Source organism: Podarcis erhardii, assembly GCF_964252035.2.
Source record: "Podarcis erhardii genome assembly, chromosome: Z".
NCBI classification, from domain to species: Eukaryota; Metazoa; Chordata; class Lepidosauria; order Squamata; family Lacertidae; genus Podarcis; species Podarcis erhardii.
Window position 1 is genome coordinate 51,902,693 of NC_138504.1, and position 21,165 is coordinate 51,923,857.

The 21,165-nt window shown below is 48.4% G+C and overlaps 2 protein-coding genes across 13 annotated transcripts in view; one reads left to right on the forward strand and one right to left on the reverse strand.

Annotated features, from left to right (window-relative positions):
* Positions 1 to 21,165, forward strand: part of LOC309334312 (uncharacterized protein) — a 73,941-nt gene that overhangs the window by 5,009 nt on the left and 47,767 nt on the right. For 3 of the 9 annotated variants that reach the window (XR_014153012.1, XR_014153013.1, XR_014153014.1), the window contains exon 1: positions 1,538 to 1,630. The exons of 2 other annotated variants lie outside the window; for them this stretch is intronic. The gene's annotated coding sequence lies outside the window, so the exon portion shown is untranslated. Of the gene's footprint in view, positions 1 to 1,537; positions 1,631 to 5,505; positions 5,595 to 6,822; positions 6,959 to 8,308; positions 8,455 to 21,165 lie in introns of those variants that run through there. 4 more of the 9 variants (XR_014153001.1, XR_014153011.1, XR_014153015.1 and 1 more) reach the window with 3 other exon arrangements.
* The window catches only part of LOC309334314 (uncharacterized protein), a 30,282-nt gene continuing 22,987 nt past the window's right edge, over positions 13,871 to 21,165 (reverse strand). For 2 of the 4 annotated variants that reach the window (XM_081848564.1, XM_081848563.1), the window contains 2 exons: positions 16,184 to 16,268; positions 13,871 to 14,014 (listed from right to left, as the gene is read on the reverse strand). In XM_081848564.1, coding sequence (XP_081704690.1) covers positions 13,912 to 14,014; positions 16,184 to 16,268 — 188 coding nt within the window. In that variant the 3' untranslated portion in view covers positions 13,871 to 13,911. Of the gene's footprint in view, positions 14,306 to 15,726; positions 16,269 to 21,165 lie in introns of all 4 variants that reach the window. The other 2 variants (XR_014153033.1, XM_081848565.1) reach the window with 2 other exon arrangements.

The window sequence follows — 21,165 nt, forward strand, 5'->3', positions numbered from 1 at the left end:
CCTTCAGCGCCTGCCCGGAAGAGGAGCAGCACCCATACAGAGAATGGTAGGAGCCAAATTGTCCAGGGATCTTCTGGGTGAGGGTTTTCTTCACCAACACCAGTGTGCAGTGCATACACAAGTGTAGAAACGAGTCAGAATAAACAGGCTTCCAAAAAGGTATAGTCCTAATACCCTAAATTCCATAATTCTCCTAGCCCCAGGGTCACAAAGTCAGTTTTCTTTTGGGAATGCCCTGCAATGCACACCTGAGGCCGCAGGTGCAGAGAAATCTCTTTAAGAGATGTTTGGTACCTCTAGACAGGTGCGCAAGAACCTGGACAATTTGGGGTTGGAGTAAAGAAGGCCACGGAAAGTCTAGTTTTTAGCTAGGGGTCAAAGGTCAGAAAGCAGGTGGTGCCGTGGGTTAAACCACAGAGCTTCGGTTTTGCCGATCAGAATCTGCGCGCTGGGGTGAGCTCCCTTTGCAGGGTCCCTGCTCCTGCCAACCTAGCAGCTTGAATGCACGTCAAAGTGCAAGGAGATAAATTTGTACTGCTCCGGCAGGAAAGTCAATGCTGTTTCTGTGCGCTGCTCTGGTTTGCCAGAAGCGGCTTAGTCATGCTGCCCCATGACCCGGAAGCTGTGTGCCGGCATTAAAGTGAGATGTGCACTGCAACCCCAGAGTCGGCCACGACTGGACCTAATGGTCAGGGGTTCCTTTACCTTTACCTTTGACAAAGGTCGGAAGTTGTAAGTCTGCTGTTGTAAGTCTAGCGGTTGGGGGTTGAGTCATTATTAGGGTCAGGGTTAGGGCTAGACTTGGGGTTAGGCTAAGGGGTCAGGGACTCCTCCTGACTGTTGAAATGCTCCCAGGGAGAATGTAAGCAGCACTTCCTCTGTTTCCAGTCAAGAATAGTGATGGCCATGTTGGCTTCATGGCAGACCTTGCAGCTGCAGGAGAGGTGTGCCACTTAAGAGGGCAACATTTGCTGCACAACCAAGGTTGCAGGATTGTTCCCCGTAATGGACTCCTGCATGTTCTTGGGGTCCCTTCCAGAGGTTTATATTCCATCATTATTCTTTGGAAAGGGCTTCAGAATGAAGAAAGAGAAATAGCGTTCTTTACAGTTAGTTGTATGATGGGATAGTCGCCTTGCTTCCTGTGAGCATCTTTATTATTCCTTGCACATTAATTTGAGCGTGGCAGATCCTGTGCCTGTTTTTACACGGACCCCTCTTTTTGTTATTGAAATAATCCACCCCCCTGATATTTCTCAGGCCTCAAAGGGCTGTGCTGAATTCCTTCCCCCAAAAAGGGGGAGGACAAGGAAGAGGGAAGTTTCGCCGGACAGAGGGAGGGAGAAGAGGGGATCTTTGGGGACCAGATGCCAGTGCCCCAAATAATGCCAGTGCCAGGGCTCTCCTGCTGCTGACTTGTGGGGCGAGAGGGGGAAAGGGGATCTTTGGGCACAAGATCCAAACACCTCCTTTAACCAAACACCTGATTCACCCAGCAGTGTGGCAGCCAAAGGAAAGAGAAGAAAAAGGGGCAAGGCAGCTGCCTAAGTCCACTTCCATCCACCGGAAACGCTTCTCAGCCGCAAGGAGCCAAGGGAACGGTGGGAAATACCTAGCTATCTCTAAATCAGTAAGACCGCACAGTCACTACAACTCCACAAGGCCCGGTCCTTTCTAGAGGCGCAGCCTGCCTTCTCCAAAGGTGGATTTCAGCTCAAACAGCTGGTTGAAGTGTCTCTTTTCCTAAACTCACACCCGTAACCCTAGCAACCTCCCGGAGAACAGTCTCTATTCTTCGATGGTCAGGGAGATTGCATTTTCCCACGGTCTCCAAAAATAGAAACCCTATTATTTAGTACTGTCTTAATACAGTTTGGGAGTGGGGGTGTGTGTCAGTCCTTAAAAATCAACTGTGTAATGTGCCCTACAGAGGGGTGAAGCCAAGATTTAAGACTGTCCCCCGCTATGCACATAGGCTTGGAGCCCTAATGCCACAAGACTAAATGGGCTGAGCCCCTGCAACAGGGGCCAAAACCAAAAGCCATTTGAATCATTTATATTGACGAATACTGGCACGTATTTGTATGTGTTTTGGAAATTTGCAGCAGTTTGTAATGTTAAGAGAGAGGTTCTAAAGATAAGCACTTTATAGGCTCATGAGCGTTCCCTTAGAGCAGGCTCAGGGTGGTTTCCTTTTCTGAGGCTGCAGGTGCAGGAAAATCTCTTCCTGAGATGTTTTCCCTAATGAAAATGGTACTTCTCGACAGGTTCACAACAACCTGGACAATTTGGGGTTGGAGTAAAAAAGGCCATGTGTCAGGGGGCCCTGACACCATGGAAAATCTAGTTTGTGACTAGGGGTCAAAGGTCAGAAAAAATAGACGTGGGTGGCGCTGTGGGTTAAACCACAGAGCCTAGGACTTGCCGATCAGAAGGTTGCTGGTTCAAATCCCCGCAATGATGGGGTGAGCTGCTGTTGCTCGGTCGCTGCTCCTGCCAACCTAGTAGTTTGAAAGCACGTCAAAGTGCAAGCAGGTAAATAGGTCCCACTCTGGTGGGAAGGTAAAATGACGTTTTCCATGTGCTGCTCTGATTTGCCAGAAGCGGCCTAGTCAACCCCAGAGTCGGCCACGACTGGACCTAATGGTCAGGGGTCTCTTCACCTTTGACAAAGGTCAGAAGTTGTAAGTCTGCTGTTGTAAGTCTAGGGGTTGGGGTTTGGGTCATTGTTAGGGTCGGGGTTAGGCTTAGGGGTCAGGGCCTCCCAGGGAGGATGTAAGCAGAGCTTCCTGTTTCCAGTCAAGAATAGTGATGGCCATGTTGGCTTCCTGGCTGAATTGGCAGCTGCAGGAGAGGGGGGGGGGATCCCTGAACTATACATAAGCAGCCTTCAAAGTGCCATTTAAGAGGGCAAATTTGCGGCACAACCAAGGTTGCGGGATGGTTCCCCCTAAGGGACTCCTGCATGTTCCTGCGATGCAGCGGGTTGGGCTGGATGACCCTTGGGGTCCCTTCCAGAGGTTTATATTCCATCATTATTCTTTGCAAAGGGCTTCAGAAAGAAGAAAGAGAAATAGAAGTTAAATGTTCTTAGCTCATGTACAATCACTGAAATGCTCCTGGGGAGACTGGAAGCATCACCTCCTCCGCTCCCAGTCAGGAAAAGGGGATGGCAAGGTGTGCTTCATGGCGCAACTTGCAGCTGCAGTTTAAAGTGCCTTAAAAGTGCCCTTTCATAGGGCAAGACTGACAGCATAAGCAAGGTTAGTGGTTATTCTCCTGCACATTCCTGCCTTGCAGCGGGTTGGGCTGGAGGACCCTTGGGGTCCCTTTCAGATATAGATATAAATGTAGTATCATTTGATTCTTTGGAATGTGCTTCAGAAGGAAGAAACAGAAATGGCATTCCTTTAAGTTACGGGACACTGGTGGTGCTGTGGGTTAAACCACAGAGCCTAGGACTTGCCGATCAGAAGGTCAGCGGTTCTAATCTCTGCAACGTTGCTCGGTCCCTCCTCCTGCCAACCTAGCAGTTCAAAAGCACGTCAAAGTGCAAGTAGATAAATAGGTACCGCTCCGGCAGGAAGGTAACCGGTGTTGCCTTGCGCTGCTCTGGTTCGCCAGAAGCGGCTTAGTCCTGCTGGCCACATGACCCGGAAGCTGGACGCTGGCTCCGTTGGCCAAGAAAGCGAGATGAGCGCCGCAACCTCAGTCGGCCATGACTGGACCTAAGGGTCAGGGGTCCCCTTATGTTAAGCTTTATGATGGCAATAAATTATCATTTTTAAAATTATTATTATTCTACTATCCTATTCTTATTCTATTCTTATTCTATTCTATCCTATTCTTAATCTATTCCATTCTATTCTTCTTCTATTCTATCCTATATTATTATTCTATTATTATTATTATTCTAATTATCCTATCCAATTCTATTTGTATTCTATTCTTATACTATTCTATTCTATTACTATTCTTATTATTATTCTAATCAACCTTTTCTATTCTAATGCTATTCTATCATATTATTCTATTCTATTATCCTATTGTATTATATCATTCTATTATTCTTATTGTTATTATAAAAGGGTGAGGGAACTTTGTCGCATATCATGTTTTATCATTTTGAAAATATTCTGTTGGCTAGGAAAGAGTAATACATTAATATTATCATTAAATGTTGTTGTTGTTGTTGTTGTTATTATTATTCACATCCACCCAAGTGGGACACGGCCTTTCCCCCCCTAAGCCTTAACAGTCTAGTATTTTTATTTATTCGAATTGTATCTTGGAAACTGTATCTGAAACAATGTATTTGTTGCGGAAATTACAGACTACATGTTACAAATATTTTGTCTGAATGTATCCTTTCCACTTGACAGTGGAAGTTAAATATAAATATAAATATATTTATAAATATAAATATAAAAAGAATATAAAAGCCACTCCTTTTCCACTTTCCTCCCTTCCAAAGCTCTTTTCCCCTCGAAAAGGGACTCCAGGAAGGGATTGCTGGCCAAGGAAATTATTATTACTATATTATTATTATTATTATTATTATTATTATTAATATTATCCCATCCCCAAACTTGCCCACAATTATAATTATTCTTATAACAGGGTTAGGGAATTTTGCAGTATATGATCTTGTTTTTTTAAAATATGCTGTAGGGGCTGGGAAATTATAATAAATTATGATGATCCTTAAATGTTAAATTATTATTATTATTATTAGTATTATTAATTACACCCACCCAAATGGGACATGGCCTCTTCCCTCCTAAGCCTTCACTGTATAGTATTTCTATTTATTGGAATTGGGAGAAGCAACTGCCAGAAGAACTGGATGTGCTAATAATAATAATAATAATAGTAATAATAATAATAATAATTTGTTCTTTATATAAAATAAAGTTCAGGTCTCCCTTGCTTTCCCCCTCAGGCCACCTTGAATGTCTTGAAAACTACCTGAAAGGTGTATTGAAATGTATGGAAAATGTATTCAATGTATTGAAAACTGTATCTAAACAGTGTATTGTTCAGATGAATCTCTGCTTTAAGCGGTGGTTTTGTAACCAGCTAATTCCTCCAGATCCCAGTTCCTCCACTAATTATAATTATATAATTATAATTATAATTATAAAATTATTATTATTATTATTATTATGAAATGAACCCTTGTTGTTCCTTCGCAGCTTCCTGCCTTGCAGCGGGTGGGACTGGATGACCCTTGGGGTCCCTTCCAGCGAGCTGCATAATAATAATAATAATAATAATAATAATAATAATAATAATGGTAATGAATTATATGATTCTTGGGAAAGGGCTTCAGAAAGAAGAAACGGGGGGGAAAGCACATTTCTTCCCGCTAGTCGTCTGCTGGCTCCTTTCCCACTTGATTCTTTCTTCCACTGCAATCTGGGCTGGACATATTCTATGTCTGCTTGGACGGGGACCCCTCTTGCCCTTCTGGGGAAACTAATCGACATTCTTGATGTTTCTTAGGTCTGAATTCCTGCTCTGAAAAGCAGGAGGGGGAGAAGGAAGCTTCACCAGACGAAGGGAGAAGAGGAGGTGGAGGAAAAGTCATGAAGGTAAAAGGGGGAAAAATAGAAATAGAAAAAGAGAAAAATAGAAATAGAAATTAACATATAACACTTAAGAACATTTTTAAACAACCCCACTCCTGATATATCACACCGACCCCCCAAACAGTACAGTAAAAATACAGTAAAGTGTTTTTATTTATTTGATTGGGGTAGGGCAGGACCTCCTGGCTTCCCCCTTGTTAGTGAGGTTTGTCTCCTTTTTCCTGTTCCTGTTAGGCTATCTAAAGGGGACAAAGCAATGTGTGGAAAACTGAATTTCTTCAGATGAACCATTGCTTTAACCAGATAATTGATTCTTTCTCCTATCGATTTATCCACATAATCCAAGCGGAGATGAATTAGCCTCCAAAACGGGTACGCTTGCATGTACATCTTAAGATAAATGTTTTGGAAGAGGCATTTGCAAGCAAGCCCAGTGACTTAGAGAGGCAGGGAGCTGGCTGGTTTGTCTAATGGAGCATCCCTGAACCCAGTTTGGGTCTACAGCCCCTGGTGAACTGGCCAGCACTAGAAGCGGTTTGAGTAATTCAGATCAATAAAGGAGGAGTAGTTAATATTGACAAACCAGCAACTTCCCCCCAGTTTGGGACACTTGCAGCCGAGAGGTGCTCTCAAGAAAAGCACTTTCCACATTTCTGAGCCTTCAGAGGAGATGCATGGTTTCCCCTTTGCCTGGAGGTATAAATGTTGTCAGCAGATGAGCAGTCACCCCGAGAACTTCAGGCAGCCAAAGGGGAGGGCAAGGGGGGCAGCTGCAGGAGAAGGGTGGATCCCTCTGTGGATCCCTCAATCGCCCTCCAAGGGCCTTTGAAGAGGGCAGCGTCCAGCTGGGCTGGGGACACAAAGGGGGTGAGGTGGCCAGTTCCTGCCTGGTAGCAGGTTGGGCTGGATGACCCTTGGGGTCCCTTCCCGATATCTCCAGAAGAAAGGGAAAGAGCCTTCCTGGAAGGGAGGTGTGGTTGTCGGCAGGCAGAGGGGCGCAAGGCCAGCTGACCCCCCCCCCGCAGGATCGTCCCCTTCCAGCCGTCCCCCTGCCCCATCTGCCTCTGCTCCCACGTAAATCAGCGACCCAGGGCACACGATAGAAGTATGGGGCATCTGGAACTATGAAAATGGGCCTATATATCTTGAGTTTCTGACCCTGCTCAACTGCATACTTCATCAAATGCGGATGCCCGACAAATGAACTGAAGCCTGTCTCTTTCTCCCGAAGGCGCCTGCTGGGCGTTTGCGCTGCCTCGCTTGGTTCTCCCGGCCGGATGCGTTTGGGGCTTGGCTGGTCCTGGAGTCTTGCCGTTGCTCTGGCCCTTTCTCCGGATCATCCTTCCACCAGCCTGGAGAGATCTCCTGTAAGTCCCACTTCCTCTTGCATCCTAATGTGCTCCTTTGTGGTTTAGATCCCTCAGGGGTGGGGTAGTAATGTCAGGGGGTGTAGTCCCACCACGCTGACCCCATGTAGTAATGTTCCTGCCCCTCGCCCCTCCCTCCCCTGTCCTACAAGCCAGCGGGACCAGGCTTAGAGGAACGGGGCGTTGCTGCCACCACTCCCTTGTCCCCGGGGAGAGCCGGAAGATTAAGCCAAGGGAGAAGGTTATTCTTCCTAGTTCCCGGCTGGCCCACCCTGCAAGTTGCTTCCACAAAATGCAGGCAGAAATTCCACAGGTTCAGTAGGCGGCGAAATGGTCAGACTCTGGTCTCAGGCTTTCCCCCCAGAATGGCACACAGGACAACAAGAAAGCTCTCTTTTAAAAATTTATTTAAAAACAAGATTAAACCTACTTAAAAGCAGGCCCATCTCTTACAACGTTTCAGACAGAAAAAATAAGAACATGGTAGAGTATTGCTAGCTAACGTACTTACAAAATGAGAACAAGGGCAAAGTTAAAATGGTTCCAGAGTCCTCAGTTGAATCTCCATCTCAAAGACAGTAGAAATCTTCCTTGCAAAGACAAGCAATCGAATGGCAGGTGGACAGAAGGGCGATTCGCACTCAAAGCTCCTTTCCTAGGGTCTTTCTTTCTAAAACCCCACGTGGAAACGGAACCCAAATCCAATCAAAATTCTGGATTATGTTTCAATTCACCAATGGTCAGCTAGTTGGATCATAACTTCGCTTGGGACAGCTGAGCTTGTTAGTTCTCCAGACCTTGGATCAGAAGTTTCCTCCCCACACAGCAGAGACACATTCTAGTCATATCATCACACATTCCACCAAATTCCACCTCTTAGACAATCTTTTGGGACTTCCATCAGCCCCTCTGACGATCTCCCATTTTTATTTTTATTTATTTTATTTATTTATTTTTATTCTGGCAGGGATCTACCGCTCTCACCCGGGGATCGACCTGTCGATGTAACAGGCAAATTCCCTCTCTGCCTTGACAACAGACTCTGTTTCCTGCAGAGAGTTTGGAACCATTGGTGCTTAGAAGCAAAGATATCAGGAGCTAGCATATAAAGATAATATAATAGAAAATCTGGGTGTAGAATTGAGATTTGAAAACCTGGGTGTAGACTTGAGATTGCTTAGATGCAGAATCTTTGATTTCTATTTCTATTTTATTTTTATTTACTTTATTGTATAATGAAATGATTTTAGAAGGTTGTATTATCTTCTTGTTCTTATCCACCCTGAGCCCGGCTTCGGCTGGGGAGGGCAGGATATAAATAAAATTTATTATTATTATTATTTTTGGTAGGAAGTCATTCCGGCACAATCGAAGTAGCTCCTTCGTTGAAGTTGATATCTGTGAAGTTTGCATCTTGAAGAATGAGTCTCTGGACAAGACGATCGTCTGGTATATGGCTGCTTTTCCCTCTGAACAGGGAGCATTGCGTGAAGTGCTCTCGGGGGGCTGTACATATGTGTGTGTGTCGATATACCCTATTTTTCGCCCTATAGGACGCACTTTTTCCCCTCCAAAAATGAAGGGGAAATGCGTATGCGTCCTATGGGGCGAATGCAGGCTTTTGCTGAAGCCTGGAGAGCGAGAGGGGTCGGTGCGCACGACCCCCACGCTCTCCAGGTTTCAGGAGAGCCGCACAGCCAGCCCCACAAGGTCGGGGGACAGCGGGGAGGCGGAATGGCGCCATCCTGCTGTCTCCCGATGTGGTGTGGAGGAGGCCGGCGGGGAGACGTGTGCCTGCCTGGTCTGCAGGCGGGCAGTGGGAAGAAGAGCACTTCTACCCGCTGCCTGCCCCACAAGTTCCGGGGGGCGCAGCGCGTCTTCCCGCTGTCCCCGGACCTGGCCTGCAGGCAGGCAGTGGGGAGAAGAGCGCTTCTCCCCACTGCCCCACAAGCTCCGGGGACAGGGGGGAGGCGCAGTGCGTCTTCCCGCTGTCCCCGGACCTGGCCTGCAGGCGGGCAGTGGGGAGAAGAGCGCTTCTCCCCACTGCCCCACAAGCTCCGGGGATAGCAGGGAGGCGCAGCGCGTCTTCCCGCTGTCCCCGGACCTGGCCTGCAGGCGGGCAGTGGGGAGAAGAGCGCTTCTCCCCACAAGCTCCGGGGACAGGGGGGAGGCGCAGTGCGTCTTCCCGCTGTCCCCGGACCTGGCCTGCAGGCGGGCAGTGGGGAGAAGAGCGCTTCTCCCCACTGCCCCACAAGCTCCGGGGACAGGGGGGAGGCGCAGCGCGTCTTCCCGCTGTCCCCGGACCTGGCCTGCAGGCGGGCAGTGGGGAGAAGAGCGCTTCTCCCCACTGCCCCACAAGCTCCGGGGACAGCGGGGAGGCGCAGCGCGTCTTCCCGCTGTCCCCGGACCTGGCCTGCAGGCGGGCAGTGGGGAGAAGAGCGCTTCTCCCCACTGCCCCACAAGCTCCGGGGACAGGGGGGAGGCGCAGCGCGTCTTCCCGCTGTCCCCGGACCTGGCCTGCAGGCGGGCAGTGGGGAGAAGAGCGCTTCTCCCCACAAGTTCCGGGGACAGCAGGGAGGCGCAGCGCGTCTTCCCGCTGTCCCCGGACCTGGCCTGCAGGCGGGCAGTGGGGAGAAGAGCGCTTCTCCCCACAAGCTCCGGGGACAGGGGGGAGGCGCAGTGCGTCTTCCCGCTGTCCCCGGACCTGGCCTGCAGGCGGGCAGTGGGGAGAAGAGCGCTTCTCCCCACTGCCCCACAAGCTCCGGGGACAGGGGGGAGGCGCAGCGCGTCTTCCCGCTGTCCCCGGACCTGGCCTGCAGGCGGGCAGTGGGGAGAAGAGCGCTTCTCCCCACAAGCTCCGGGGACAGGGGGGAGGCGCAGCGCGTCTTCCCGCTGTCCCCGGACCTGGCCTGCAGGCGGGCAGTGGGGAGAAGAGCGCTTCTCCCCACTGCCCCACAAGCTCCGGGGACAGGGGGGAGGCGCAGCGCGTCTTCCCGCTGTCCCCGGACCTGGCCTGCAGGCGGGCAGTGGGGAGAAGAGCGCTTCTCCCCACAAGCTCCGGGGACAGGGGGGAGGCGCAGTGCGTCTTCCCGCTGTCCCCGGACCTGGCCTGCAGGCGGGCAGTGGGGAGAAGAGCGCTTCTCCCCACTGCCCCACAAGCTCCGGGGATAGCAGGGAGGCGCAGCGCGTCTTCCCGCTGTCCCCGGACCTGGCCTGCAGGCGGGCAGTGGGGAGAAGAGCGCTTCTCCCCACTGCCCCACAAGCTCCGGGGACAGGGGGGAGGCGCAGTGCGTCTTCCCGCTGTCCCCGGACCTGGCCTGCAGGCGGGCAGTGGGGAGAAGAGCGCTTCTCCCCACTGCCCCACAAGCTCCGGGGACAGCAGGGAGGCGCAGCGCGTCTTCCCGCTGTCCCCGGACTGGCCTGCAGGCGGGCAGTGGGGAGAAGAGCGCTTCTCCCCACTGCCCCACAAGCTCCGGGGACAGCAGGGAGGCGCAGCGCGTCTTCCCGCTGTCCCCGGACCTGGCCTGCAGGCGGGCAGTGGGGAGAAGAGCGCTTCTCCCCACTGCCCCACAAGCTCCGGGGACAGGGGGGAGGCGCAGTGCGTCTTCCCGCTGTCCCCGGACCTGGCCTGCAGGCGGGCAGTGGGGAGAAGAGCGCTTCTCCCCACTGCCCCACAAGCTCCGGGGACAGGGGGGAGGTGCAGTGCGTCTTCCCGCTGTCCCCGGACCTGGCCTGCAGGCGGGCAGTGGGGAGAAGAGCGCTTCTCCCCACTGCCTGCCCCACAAGCGCCTGGAGCGAAAATGAAATCCCCCCCCCCCAAAAAAAAACTTGGTGCGTCCTATGGGGCCAAAAATACAGTATGTACTGTGTGTACATATATGTGTGTGTTTGTCTGTTTATATGTGTGTGTAAGTACTGTGTATGTGTGTGCTGTATATATGTGTGTGTGTGTTTGTACTGTGTGTGTGTGTGTATACATGGGTGTATGTACTGCATAATATATTTGTGTGTGTGTGTACTGTATATATGTGTGTGTATATATAAACATAAAGACACATACACGTATATTTATGTGTGTATATGTGCGTGTATGTACTGTATATATGTCTATGTGTGTGCACGTGTGTTTGTGTGTACTGCATAATATATGTGTGTGTATTGTATATATGTGTGTATATATATGTGTGTATATATATAAACATAAAGACACGTATATTTATATGTGTATATATGTGTGTGTGTACTGCTTATATAGGTGTATGTGTACACACACACACACTGTGTATATATATATATATATTTGCTTTCGTAGATTTTCACGGGTACAGGAATGCAGGTTTTGGTGTCCTCGGGTGTCTTCCCGTGTAAAAGTTGGGGTGTCTAGGCGACGTTTCGACGAGGTCTCACTCGTCATCTTCAGGCTGGTGCTTTCGGCTTCTTGTTACTGGAACAGAGCAGGATCTCAGTGTTTGAGTTCATATAAATACTGTAGAGGGGGTGTGGTGTATAGCCTCCAATGTTCTCCCAAACTCTACGGCCTCCCCAAGATACACAAAGAAGGAACACCACTCAGACCAATAGTCAGCTCCATAGGCTCACCTCTACAAAATCTCGCTAAATTTCTCGCCAAGCAACTTCAGCCCTATGCAGAATCCATCTCTTCACACGTACCAAACTCCTTCCAGTTCATAGAAACAATAAAGAAGCAAAACCTACATCCTAATGACCTACTTGTGAGCTTCGATGTTGTATCTCTCTTCACACAAGTGCCCATTAATGAAGCCTTGACAGCTATTCAAAACAAATACAATCCCCCCCGAATACATCTTGGACCTGACCAACCACTGCCTAACCAACACGTACTTCATCCACAATGGACAAAGATACAAACAGATAGAAGGAGCACCTATGGGATCACCCCTCTCACCGGTCATCGCAAACCTGTACATGGAACACTTTGAAACCAATGCTTTAGACAAGTCAGAACACAAACCCAAACTTTGGCTCAGATATGTTGACGACACCTTTGTAATTTGGCCACACGGGAAGGAAAAACTGGATAGCTTCCTCACACATCTCAACAACTTACACCCCAAAATACAATTCACTATGGAAATAGAAGCCAACAACCAACTTCCCTTCCTTGACGTCCTAATCTACAAAAAACCTGATGGCTCCCTAGGACACACTATCTACCGGAAAAAAACACACACCAACCGCTACTTACATGCACAATCACACCACCACCCTGCACAAATAAACTCCGTAGCCAAGACTCTCATCTCCAGAACCAAACGCCTGGCGGACAAAGACCACTTGACAACTGAGTTACAGAATCTCTCAAACGTGTTAATTGCCAATGGATACCAGCAAAACAGGATTACGAAGCTAATCCAAAAGGAAACACCCCCCAAAAACCAAGACACAGAAGAAAACAATGGCATGGCCCTCCTTCCTTATATCAAGGGCACTACAGATAATTAGCAAAATCCTCCATAAACACAATATCAAAACAGCCTTTTGCACCAACCAAAAAATAGCCAATATCCTCAGAAACCCCAAGGATAAAATCCAGTTGGAAAACCAAGGGATCTATGAAATACCCTGCAAAGTCTGCCCAGCCACGTACATTGGACAAACAAACAGACGAATAAATGCACGTATCGCAGAACACAAGAATGCCGTCAAAAAAGAAGAAAAAACTTCCTCTCTTTTCCAACACATGAAAGAAACAGGACACGAAATTAATTTTGCAGATTCCAAATTGCTCTTTAACACGGAACATCACCACAAGAGAATAATCATGGAAGCCATCGAGATAGAGAAACACCCTCACAACATGAACAAGCGTGACGACACATCCCGCTTGCCAGACATCTGGAAATTAGCCCTCCCCACAAAAACTGACACCAGATCCAGAGGCACACAGAACGCCAACACCAATCAACCACACCAGACCCAAACCCAGACCCTCTCCACAGATGAATTACAGACACCATCCAGTAGCCAATCCATGGTGGCACCTCCGGATGCTGCACCCCCCTGCAATCCCTACACAGATCTGGCTGACACAAGCCACAAAACCACAGCTCGCCCCTATACACGAAGCCAAGCCAGAGCACAACTAAGTACAGTACAGCCATCTTCTCAGGAAAACTCTTCACAAAGTTCAAGAGGTCAAGACACAAAGACTTTAACAACTAATCCCCACCTAATGACCCACCTAAGTGGTACTCAGGATATCACTCAAGAAATCACTCAAGATATCTCTCAAGTAATTAAGGAACAAAAGAAGAAAAGGCACACTAGCCTGGGAACTTCCTCTCTGCCCAGAACATTGGAGGCTATACACCACACCCCCTCTACAGTATTTATAGGAACTCAAACACTGAGATCCTGCTCTGTTCCAGTAACAAGAAGCCGAAAGCACCAGCCTGAAGATGACGAGTGAGACCTCGTCGAAACGTCGCCTAGACACCCCAACTTTTACACGGGAAGACACCCGAGGACACCAAAACCTGCATTCCTGTACCCGTGAAAATCTACGAAAGCAAATATATATATATATATATATATATATATATATGTGTGTGTGTGTGTGTGTGTACTGTATAAATGTGTGTACTCTGTGTATATGTGTGTGTGTGTGTGTGTCTATGTATTGTATATATGCAGTATATCTGTGTGTGCATGTACTGTATATATATGTGTGTGTTTATATGTGTGTGTATGTACTGTGTGTATATATATATATATATGTATGTACTGTAGATGTGTGTGTGTGTATATATATATATATATATATATGTATGCACTGTATATGTGTGTGTATATATATAAACATTAAAAAATGTAACTAAAACTAAATAAATAATAAAGGTCATAATAAAGGCCAAGAGAAGTGTCTGGCAGTCGTGCCTCTTGGATATTTGTGTACATATAAAAAAAAATCATCACAAATGAAAAACTAGAGAGTCAGGCTGACGCTCCTCACCTGCTCTGCCCCCCAGTGGCAGCCTTGGGCAGTCCAGTTGTGCCAGATGCAGAGCAGCCCATCTAGGAAGAAAATAAAGAAGAAAAGACAGCTTTGGTCTGTTCTTTGGATCTACCTTGGCCAACTCCTAGCCTCCGAGGCAGCTGTTCTGAAAAACCCAGAACAGAACAACAACCAAACCTACAAACCCACACCCAGACCTCCTCCCTGCAACAAAGGCCCCAGGCACACAAACCCACCTGCCTCAGATATACAGAAGAGATCCTAAAAGATATGTCTCCTTCCATTTACACTAGAGATCATTCGAACAATGCTGATGGGGGGGGGTCTGTTTCAATTGCTACTCTCTGCTGCTTTGTTTCCTTATTTATTTTAAGCCCCCATACACAGCTTTGAAAGCATAGAAAGCATTACTGGAATAGAAATTAATACAGTGGTGCCTCGCAAGACGATATTAATTCGTTCCGCAAGTTTTTTCGTCTTGCGAGTTTTTCGTCTTGCGAAGCACGGTTTCCCATAGGAATGCATTGAAAATCAATCAATGCGTTCCTATGGAAACCGCCTTCAGACCAGGTCCGGGGACAGTCTGTCCCCCGACCTCTTCTGAAGGCGGCGGGGGGGGGGCAAGGGCTTTTTTCCCCACCGCCAGCCTTCAGAAGGCTGTTCTGAAGGCTGGCGGTGGGAAGAAAAGCCCTTCTCCTCACCTCCCGCCCCGCAAGCTCCGGGGACAGGAGGGCTTTGCTATCGACCGCCAGCATTTTAAAAGCCCCCGGGACAGCGGAGACTTCTCTGCCGTTTCTCCGCTATCCCAACGGCTTTTGAAGGCAGGCGGGGGGGAGCAAAGACTTTCGCCCTCCGCCGGCCTTCAGAAGAGGTCCCCGCCTGTCCAGGACCTCTTCTGAAGGCGGGCGGTGGGCAAAAGTCTTTGCTCCCGACGGCCAGCATTTTAAAAGCGGTCCGGGATAGCGGGAAAGTGCAGCGCAATTCCCTGTTATCCCGGACCGCTTTTAAAATGCTGGCGGTGGGGAGCAAAGGCTTTCGGGCCCCCGCCGGCCTTCCTGGACCTCTTCTGAAGGCCGGAGGGGGGCGAAAGGCTTTGCTCCCCACCGCCAGCATTTAAAAGAGGTCCCCGGAGATTTCCCTATGGGCTTTCTTCTTGCGAAGCAAGCCCATAGGGAAATTCGTCTTGCAGAACGACTCAAAAACGGAAAACTCTTTCGTCTTGCGAGTTTTTCGTTTTGCGAGGCGTTCGTCTTGCGGGGCACCACTGTACTAAAGTAAACCGTGACCCCGTGTGGCCGTTACTGGAATAAACATCAATAGGAAAGTAAACAGTGACCCCGTGTGGCCAGGGCTGGAATAGAATTCATGATAATTTCTAGGTGTAAGTTATTTCCCATTAGGAATTTGAATCTGGCTTTTTAATTATTTCCCCTTTCAAACTTAATTTCTCTCATTTCTTTCATTTGGACTCTGAAGCATACAAATGAACTTGATCTCAATGGATCCAGAATTAGTACCTGGCCCATTGATGTAGCCAAGGGGGAGCGGGGGGGGGGGCAGCACTAGAAATCCTTAACCATCTGACCAATTCCATTGGCTCTGTCCCCCTTTCCAAAGTCCTGCCCTCCAACAAAGACCCTGGCTATGCTGATGACCTGGCCCCAAGCTTCCTGGCTGAGTCGCATTTCTCAACATTTCACATTATGTGTAGTTTCAGGATTCTTCACATTAACACCAATTCTGGTTTTGAGAAGACTAATAGCTAACCAACCTTTAAGCAACCTTCTCTCCCACCACAAAGTAGTTCTCCCGTCAAGGTCATAGTCTCAAAGGGAGCATTTCCTTCAGAAAAATGAATTTCACAACTTTGAGTTCAGCCCCAAATCTACCTCTAACCACTCAGTTCCAACTGCTGAGGAATGGAATTTTCTCAGGAATATTTTATCTGTTTGAACTGTGTATTTCCCCTTGGATGGCCTCGAGTCTTAGGAAGTGAGATTCATTCCTGCTCAAGGGTCTTCTTGATCTTTTGGTGCTGGAGCTTCCTTTCCATGCAGACCCTCCCCACCAATGCATTTCCTCCCACCTCCCACAACGGGGTTTGCGCCTCCAAGCCGAGTTGGGGGCTCCACTCTCTGGGTGCTTGTATTTCACGCAGTCAGGCCACGGATCACACCCTGGCCAGCACCCAGGAGATTCCCTAAGAGAAAGAGAGAACGATGGCCTACCTGCTGAGGGATCCAGTGGGATCCAGTTCTGGATGATGTCCTTGTTCTGTAGGCATCCTAACCAAAAGCTGCTCTTCGGTGATCTCTGCAAGGAAACAAAAAGCAGGTCTGAATTTAGGCCACTAGCAGCAGGAAGACGTCAGTAAGTATTTGGTCAAAACATGCATTTTGCAGTATATAAGCGCAATTTCAGCTCATATAAGCAGGCCACCTAAAGCAACAACACAAGAACATGCAGGCAATGCAACAAAGGAGACTGCGATCAGGATCCTATTTTTTGTTCACAGGTACATCTCAGAAAAAAGTTGCACAAGGTACTAACCTCATGGTGAATAATAATAATAAGCTATTATTTATATCCCGCCCATCTGGCTGGGTTTCCCCAGCCACTCTGGGTGGCCATTACTGGAATAGACATCGATAGGAAAATAAACAGTGCCCTCGTGTGGCCATTACTGGAAGAGACATGGTTAGGAAAATAAACAGTGCCCTCGTGTGGCCAGTACTGGAATAGACATCGATAGGAAAATAAACAGTGCCCCCGTGTGGCCATTACTGGAATAGACATAGATAGGAAAATAAACAGTGCCCTCGTGTGGCCATTACTGGAAGAGACATGGTTAGGAAAATAAACAGTGCCCTCGTGTGGCCAGTACTGGAATAGACATGGATAGGAAAATAAACAGTGCCCTCGTGTGGCAAGGACTGGAATAGACATGTTTAGGAAAATAAACAGTGCCCTCGTGTGGCCAGTACTGGAATAGACATCGATAGGAAAGTAAACAGTGCCCTCGTGTGGCCAGTGCTGGTATAGAATTCATGATAATTTCTAGGTGTAAGTTATTTCCACGCAGGAATTTGAATATGGCTCTAAAATTATTTCCCCTTTCAAACTTTTGATTTATCTCCTTTGGATTCTGAAGCCTACAAATGAGCTTTACCTCCTTTTATCATCACAACAATAGTATGATTACATGTTTTTGTTCTGATTTATGATTAATAAACCCATGGTTCCACAAGCCTCACGCCACTCTCTGTGCGCCGTTAGCTCGGCTTATATGTTCTGGCTTTTAAGCCTGGGTCGCAGATTTACGTCTGTGCAGAGGCAGGTGGGTCTTGGCAGCAGGACGGCTGGAAGGGGACGATCCTGCTGGGGGTGGTCAGCTGGCCTTGCGCCCCTCTGCCTGCCGACAACCACACCTCCCTTCAAGGAAGGCTCTTTCCCTTTCTTCTTGAGATATCGGGAAGGGACCCCAAGGGTCATCCAGCCCAACCTGCTACCAGGCAGGAACTGGCAACCTCACCCCCTTTGTGTCCCCAGCCCAGCTGGACGCTGCCCTCTTCAAAGGCCCCTGGAAGGCGATTTAGGGATCCACTGAGGGATCCACCCTTCTCCTGCAGCTGCCCCCCTTGCCATCCCCTTTGGCTGCCTGAAGTTCTCGGGGCGACTGCTCATCTGCTAACAACATTTATACCTCCAGGCAAAACAGAAAGCAATGGAGGGTTGCCATTAAAATGAAATGCTCATAATAATTGATTGTTGTTTCCCAGCATGAAAAAGGCGCCTCAAAGGGCGCAGGAAACAGCTGAGGAGAAGCAGCTGAGAAACAGCTGGGAGAAGAAAAAGCGGGAAAGGGCTGGCCCCGCCCACCGCCCGGCCTGGGATTGGCCCAAAGGCCCACCTATCGTAGCCAAGATTGGATTGAGCGAGGGAGTTGCTAGGGCGGCCATTTTGGATAAGGGCAAGGGGACTGGAAAGAGGGAGGGGGAAGAAAGGGCGGAAGAGGCAGCAGCGCCGCCATATTGGTTGAGAGCAGCGGGGCCTAGACTAGATTTCTGCATTTCAGGGGTCAGACTAGATGCCTCTTGTGTTCCCTGCAGGGAGGAAAGGCTGCAGGGATCCCCCCCCAAAAATCCCTTCTGGGAGGGTTAGACAGAGATAGGAAAATAAACAGTGACCCCGTGTGGCCATTACTGGAATAGACATAGATAGGAAAATAAACAGTGCCCTCCTGTGGCCATTACTGGAATAGACAGTTCCAAAAGGAAAAACAAAACATTTACCACTCTCAACTGGAGCTACTGAAAAAACAGAAAAACAAGAAACTCTCTAACCTTTCCAACCTACAGGCTACTAATCAAAACAAGATCAACAATATTGTCAATCTCTCACAGCAAGCACTCAGCCCAGCTGAGGAATTAGTCCTTTCACGTGGACTGTCATTCTGCCCTGCCAAATCCCCACACATGATTCAGTTCTGTGGGGACTTGGAAGCATTTTTCCGCCGTTTACGCCTGAAGGAGTATTTTCAACACACACAACAACAAGACAAAGCAGAACAAGCAACAACTTCACAACACAACACCTCTCAACCCACTGGAGAACAACAACCACCCTCCCAACAGAAGACTGACCACCAACTACCACCGAAAAAGTGTTACACAAAAAGGGACTCCACATGGACCCCTCCTGATGGACGCAATACCACACTGGACTTGTACATTGACTGCTTCCGCCACAGAATCCAAACAGATGTGACCAGAAAACACCATCGCTTACAACAAAATCTAAACCATGCTGAAAGGAGAGCCATAGATAATCTCAAGAACAACCCAGACATTATAATTAAAGAAGCGGACAAAGGTGGAGCTGTCGTCATCATGAACAAAACCGACTACATTCAGGAGGCTCACAGACAACTTTCCAATACCGCCTTTTACATAAAATTGGACTCAGACCCCACACAAGAATACAAAAAAGAACTGAACAAGATTGTTAAGGAGCTACCCCCACACATCCAAGAACAGATCCTAACAAACACACCAACAGAACCTCGACCAGGAACTTTCTATCTTCTACCTAACACAAACCAGGAAATCCAGGACGCCCCATCATGTCAGGTATTGGCACTATTACAGTGGGTGTCTCCGGTTATATGGACTCTGTTCTGAAACCATATGCCATCAGTGCTCCCAGCTATGTACGTGACACCACAGATTTTCTGAGGAAAATACAATCTTTAAATAATCTTCCTAACAATACTATACTAGCTACTATGGATGTGGAATCTCTGTATACGAACATCCCACACAACGATGGTTTACAAGCTATAAGGAACACCATTTCAGATAAAACCACAGCGGACTTTGCTACCAAACTCTGCCAATTTGTCCTTACCCACAACAACTTCAAATTCGGTGATGACCTGTTCCTTCAGATCAGCGGCAAAGCAATGGGCACCCGCATGGCCCCACAGTATGCCAACATCTTCATGGCAGATTTAGAACAACGTTTCCTAAACTCCTACCCACTCAAACCTCTCTTGTACCTGCGATACACTGACAATATTTTTATCATCTGGACACATGGTCAACAGACCCTGGACACCTTCCACCAGAAATTCAATGATTTTCACCCCACAATCAACCTAACAATGAATCAATCTATGCAAGAAATACATTTTTTGGACACTACTATAAAAATACAGGATGAGCGCATAGACACCACCTTATACCGTAAACCAACTGACCGACAAACATATCTACATGCCTCTAGCTACCATCCCAAACATACCAAACAGTCCATTGTATATAGCCAGGCACTACGTTACAGCCGCATCTGTTCCAATTCTACAGACAGAGACTCTCACCTAAGAGATCTACAGCAAACCTTTTTAGAACTAAAATACCCAGCAGATGAAGTTAGACAACAGATCAACAGAGCCAGACTGATACCCAGAGAGAACTTGCTGCAAGACAGGCCCAAAAAAGAAAATAACAGAACACCTCTAGTCATCACATACAGCTCCCAAGTTAAAACAGTACAACGCATCATCAGAGATCTGCAACCTCTCCTGGACAATGACAGTTCTCTTTCTCAAGCTCTGGGAGGAAGACCTTTCATTGTCTACAGACAGCCACCCAATCTTAAACAACTCCTAACCCACAATAATACTACAGCCAGACTTAACACGGACACTGGCACCAGAGCCTGCAATAAACCCAGATGCCAACTTTGCTGCCACATACACCTGGACAACACCATTACTGGCCCCAACAACATCACACATACCATCTCGGGACTATTTAATTGCTCATCGTCTAACATTGTGTATGCCATCAAATGCCAACAGTGCCCTTCAGCTCTCTATATTGGACAAACAGGCCAAACCTTACGCCAAAGGATAAACGGACATAAATCTGACATCAGGAATCACAAGACAGAGAAACCAGTAGGAGAACACTTCAATCTCCCAGGACATTCTATACAAGATCTCAAAGTAGCTGTTCTATTACAAAGGAATTTCAGAAATAGACTGGAAAGAGAAGCTGCTGAATTGCAACTTATTACCAAAGTTAAAACCATGGAGAGATCTGGTCTGAACAAAGACATTGGATTCTTATCTCATTATACATGATGTCAGGGGTTCAGGAGCAGAGACACAGGAGAAGGAGCAAATGGAGAGTGAGGAGGAGGAATACGAGGGGGGTGTAGGCAGTGACAGTGGTCAGAGAGATTCCACGAGTCTCTCCAGCGAATCGGAAGATTCACAGAGAGGAGCGCCGATGGCCAGGGCAAGGGGGGTGCCAAGGGGGAAACCCCAGAAGGAAGGGGCCAGCGGGGACTCCCTGAGCAGCAGTTGGAAATCAGGACCAGCGTCCCCACCAGAGCGTAGTGGGGGGGAGGAGTCCCAGGCATCGGGACCAGTCTTCTCACCACCAGCGGGAGGAGATGAGTCAGGATTGGCCACGCCTCCATCGGAGAGCGGGGAAACGGTCAAGAGGAAAGTCACCGGCTGGGCGCGCGCGCCAAGTTCAAATGTACAGGCGAGCGGCACAGCAGGTAGCCCGGATAGGGAGCCAGGTCCTAAAGCCCGCCGGAAGGAAGGGCAAGACTCAGGGGGGTCAGCGTCAGAAGAGTCCAGGAGGGAGGAAACCCCAGGGGGCAGAAGGACCCAGAGGAGGAAGGAACAGCGCAGGAG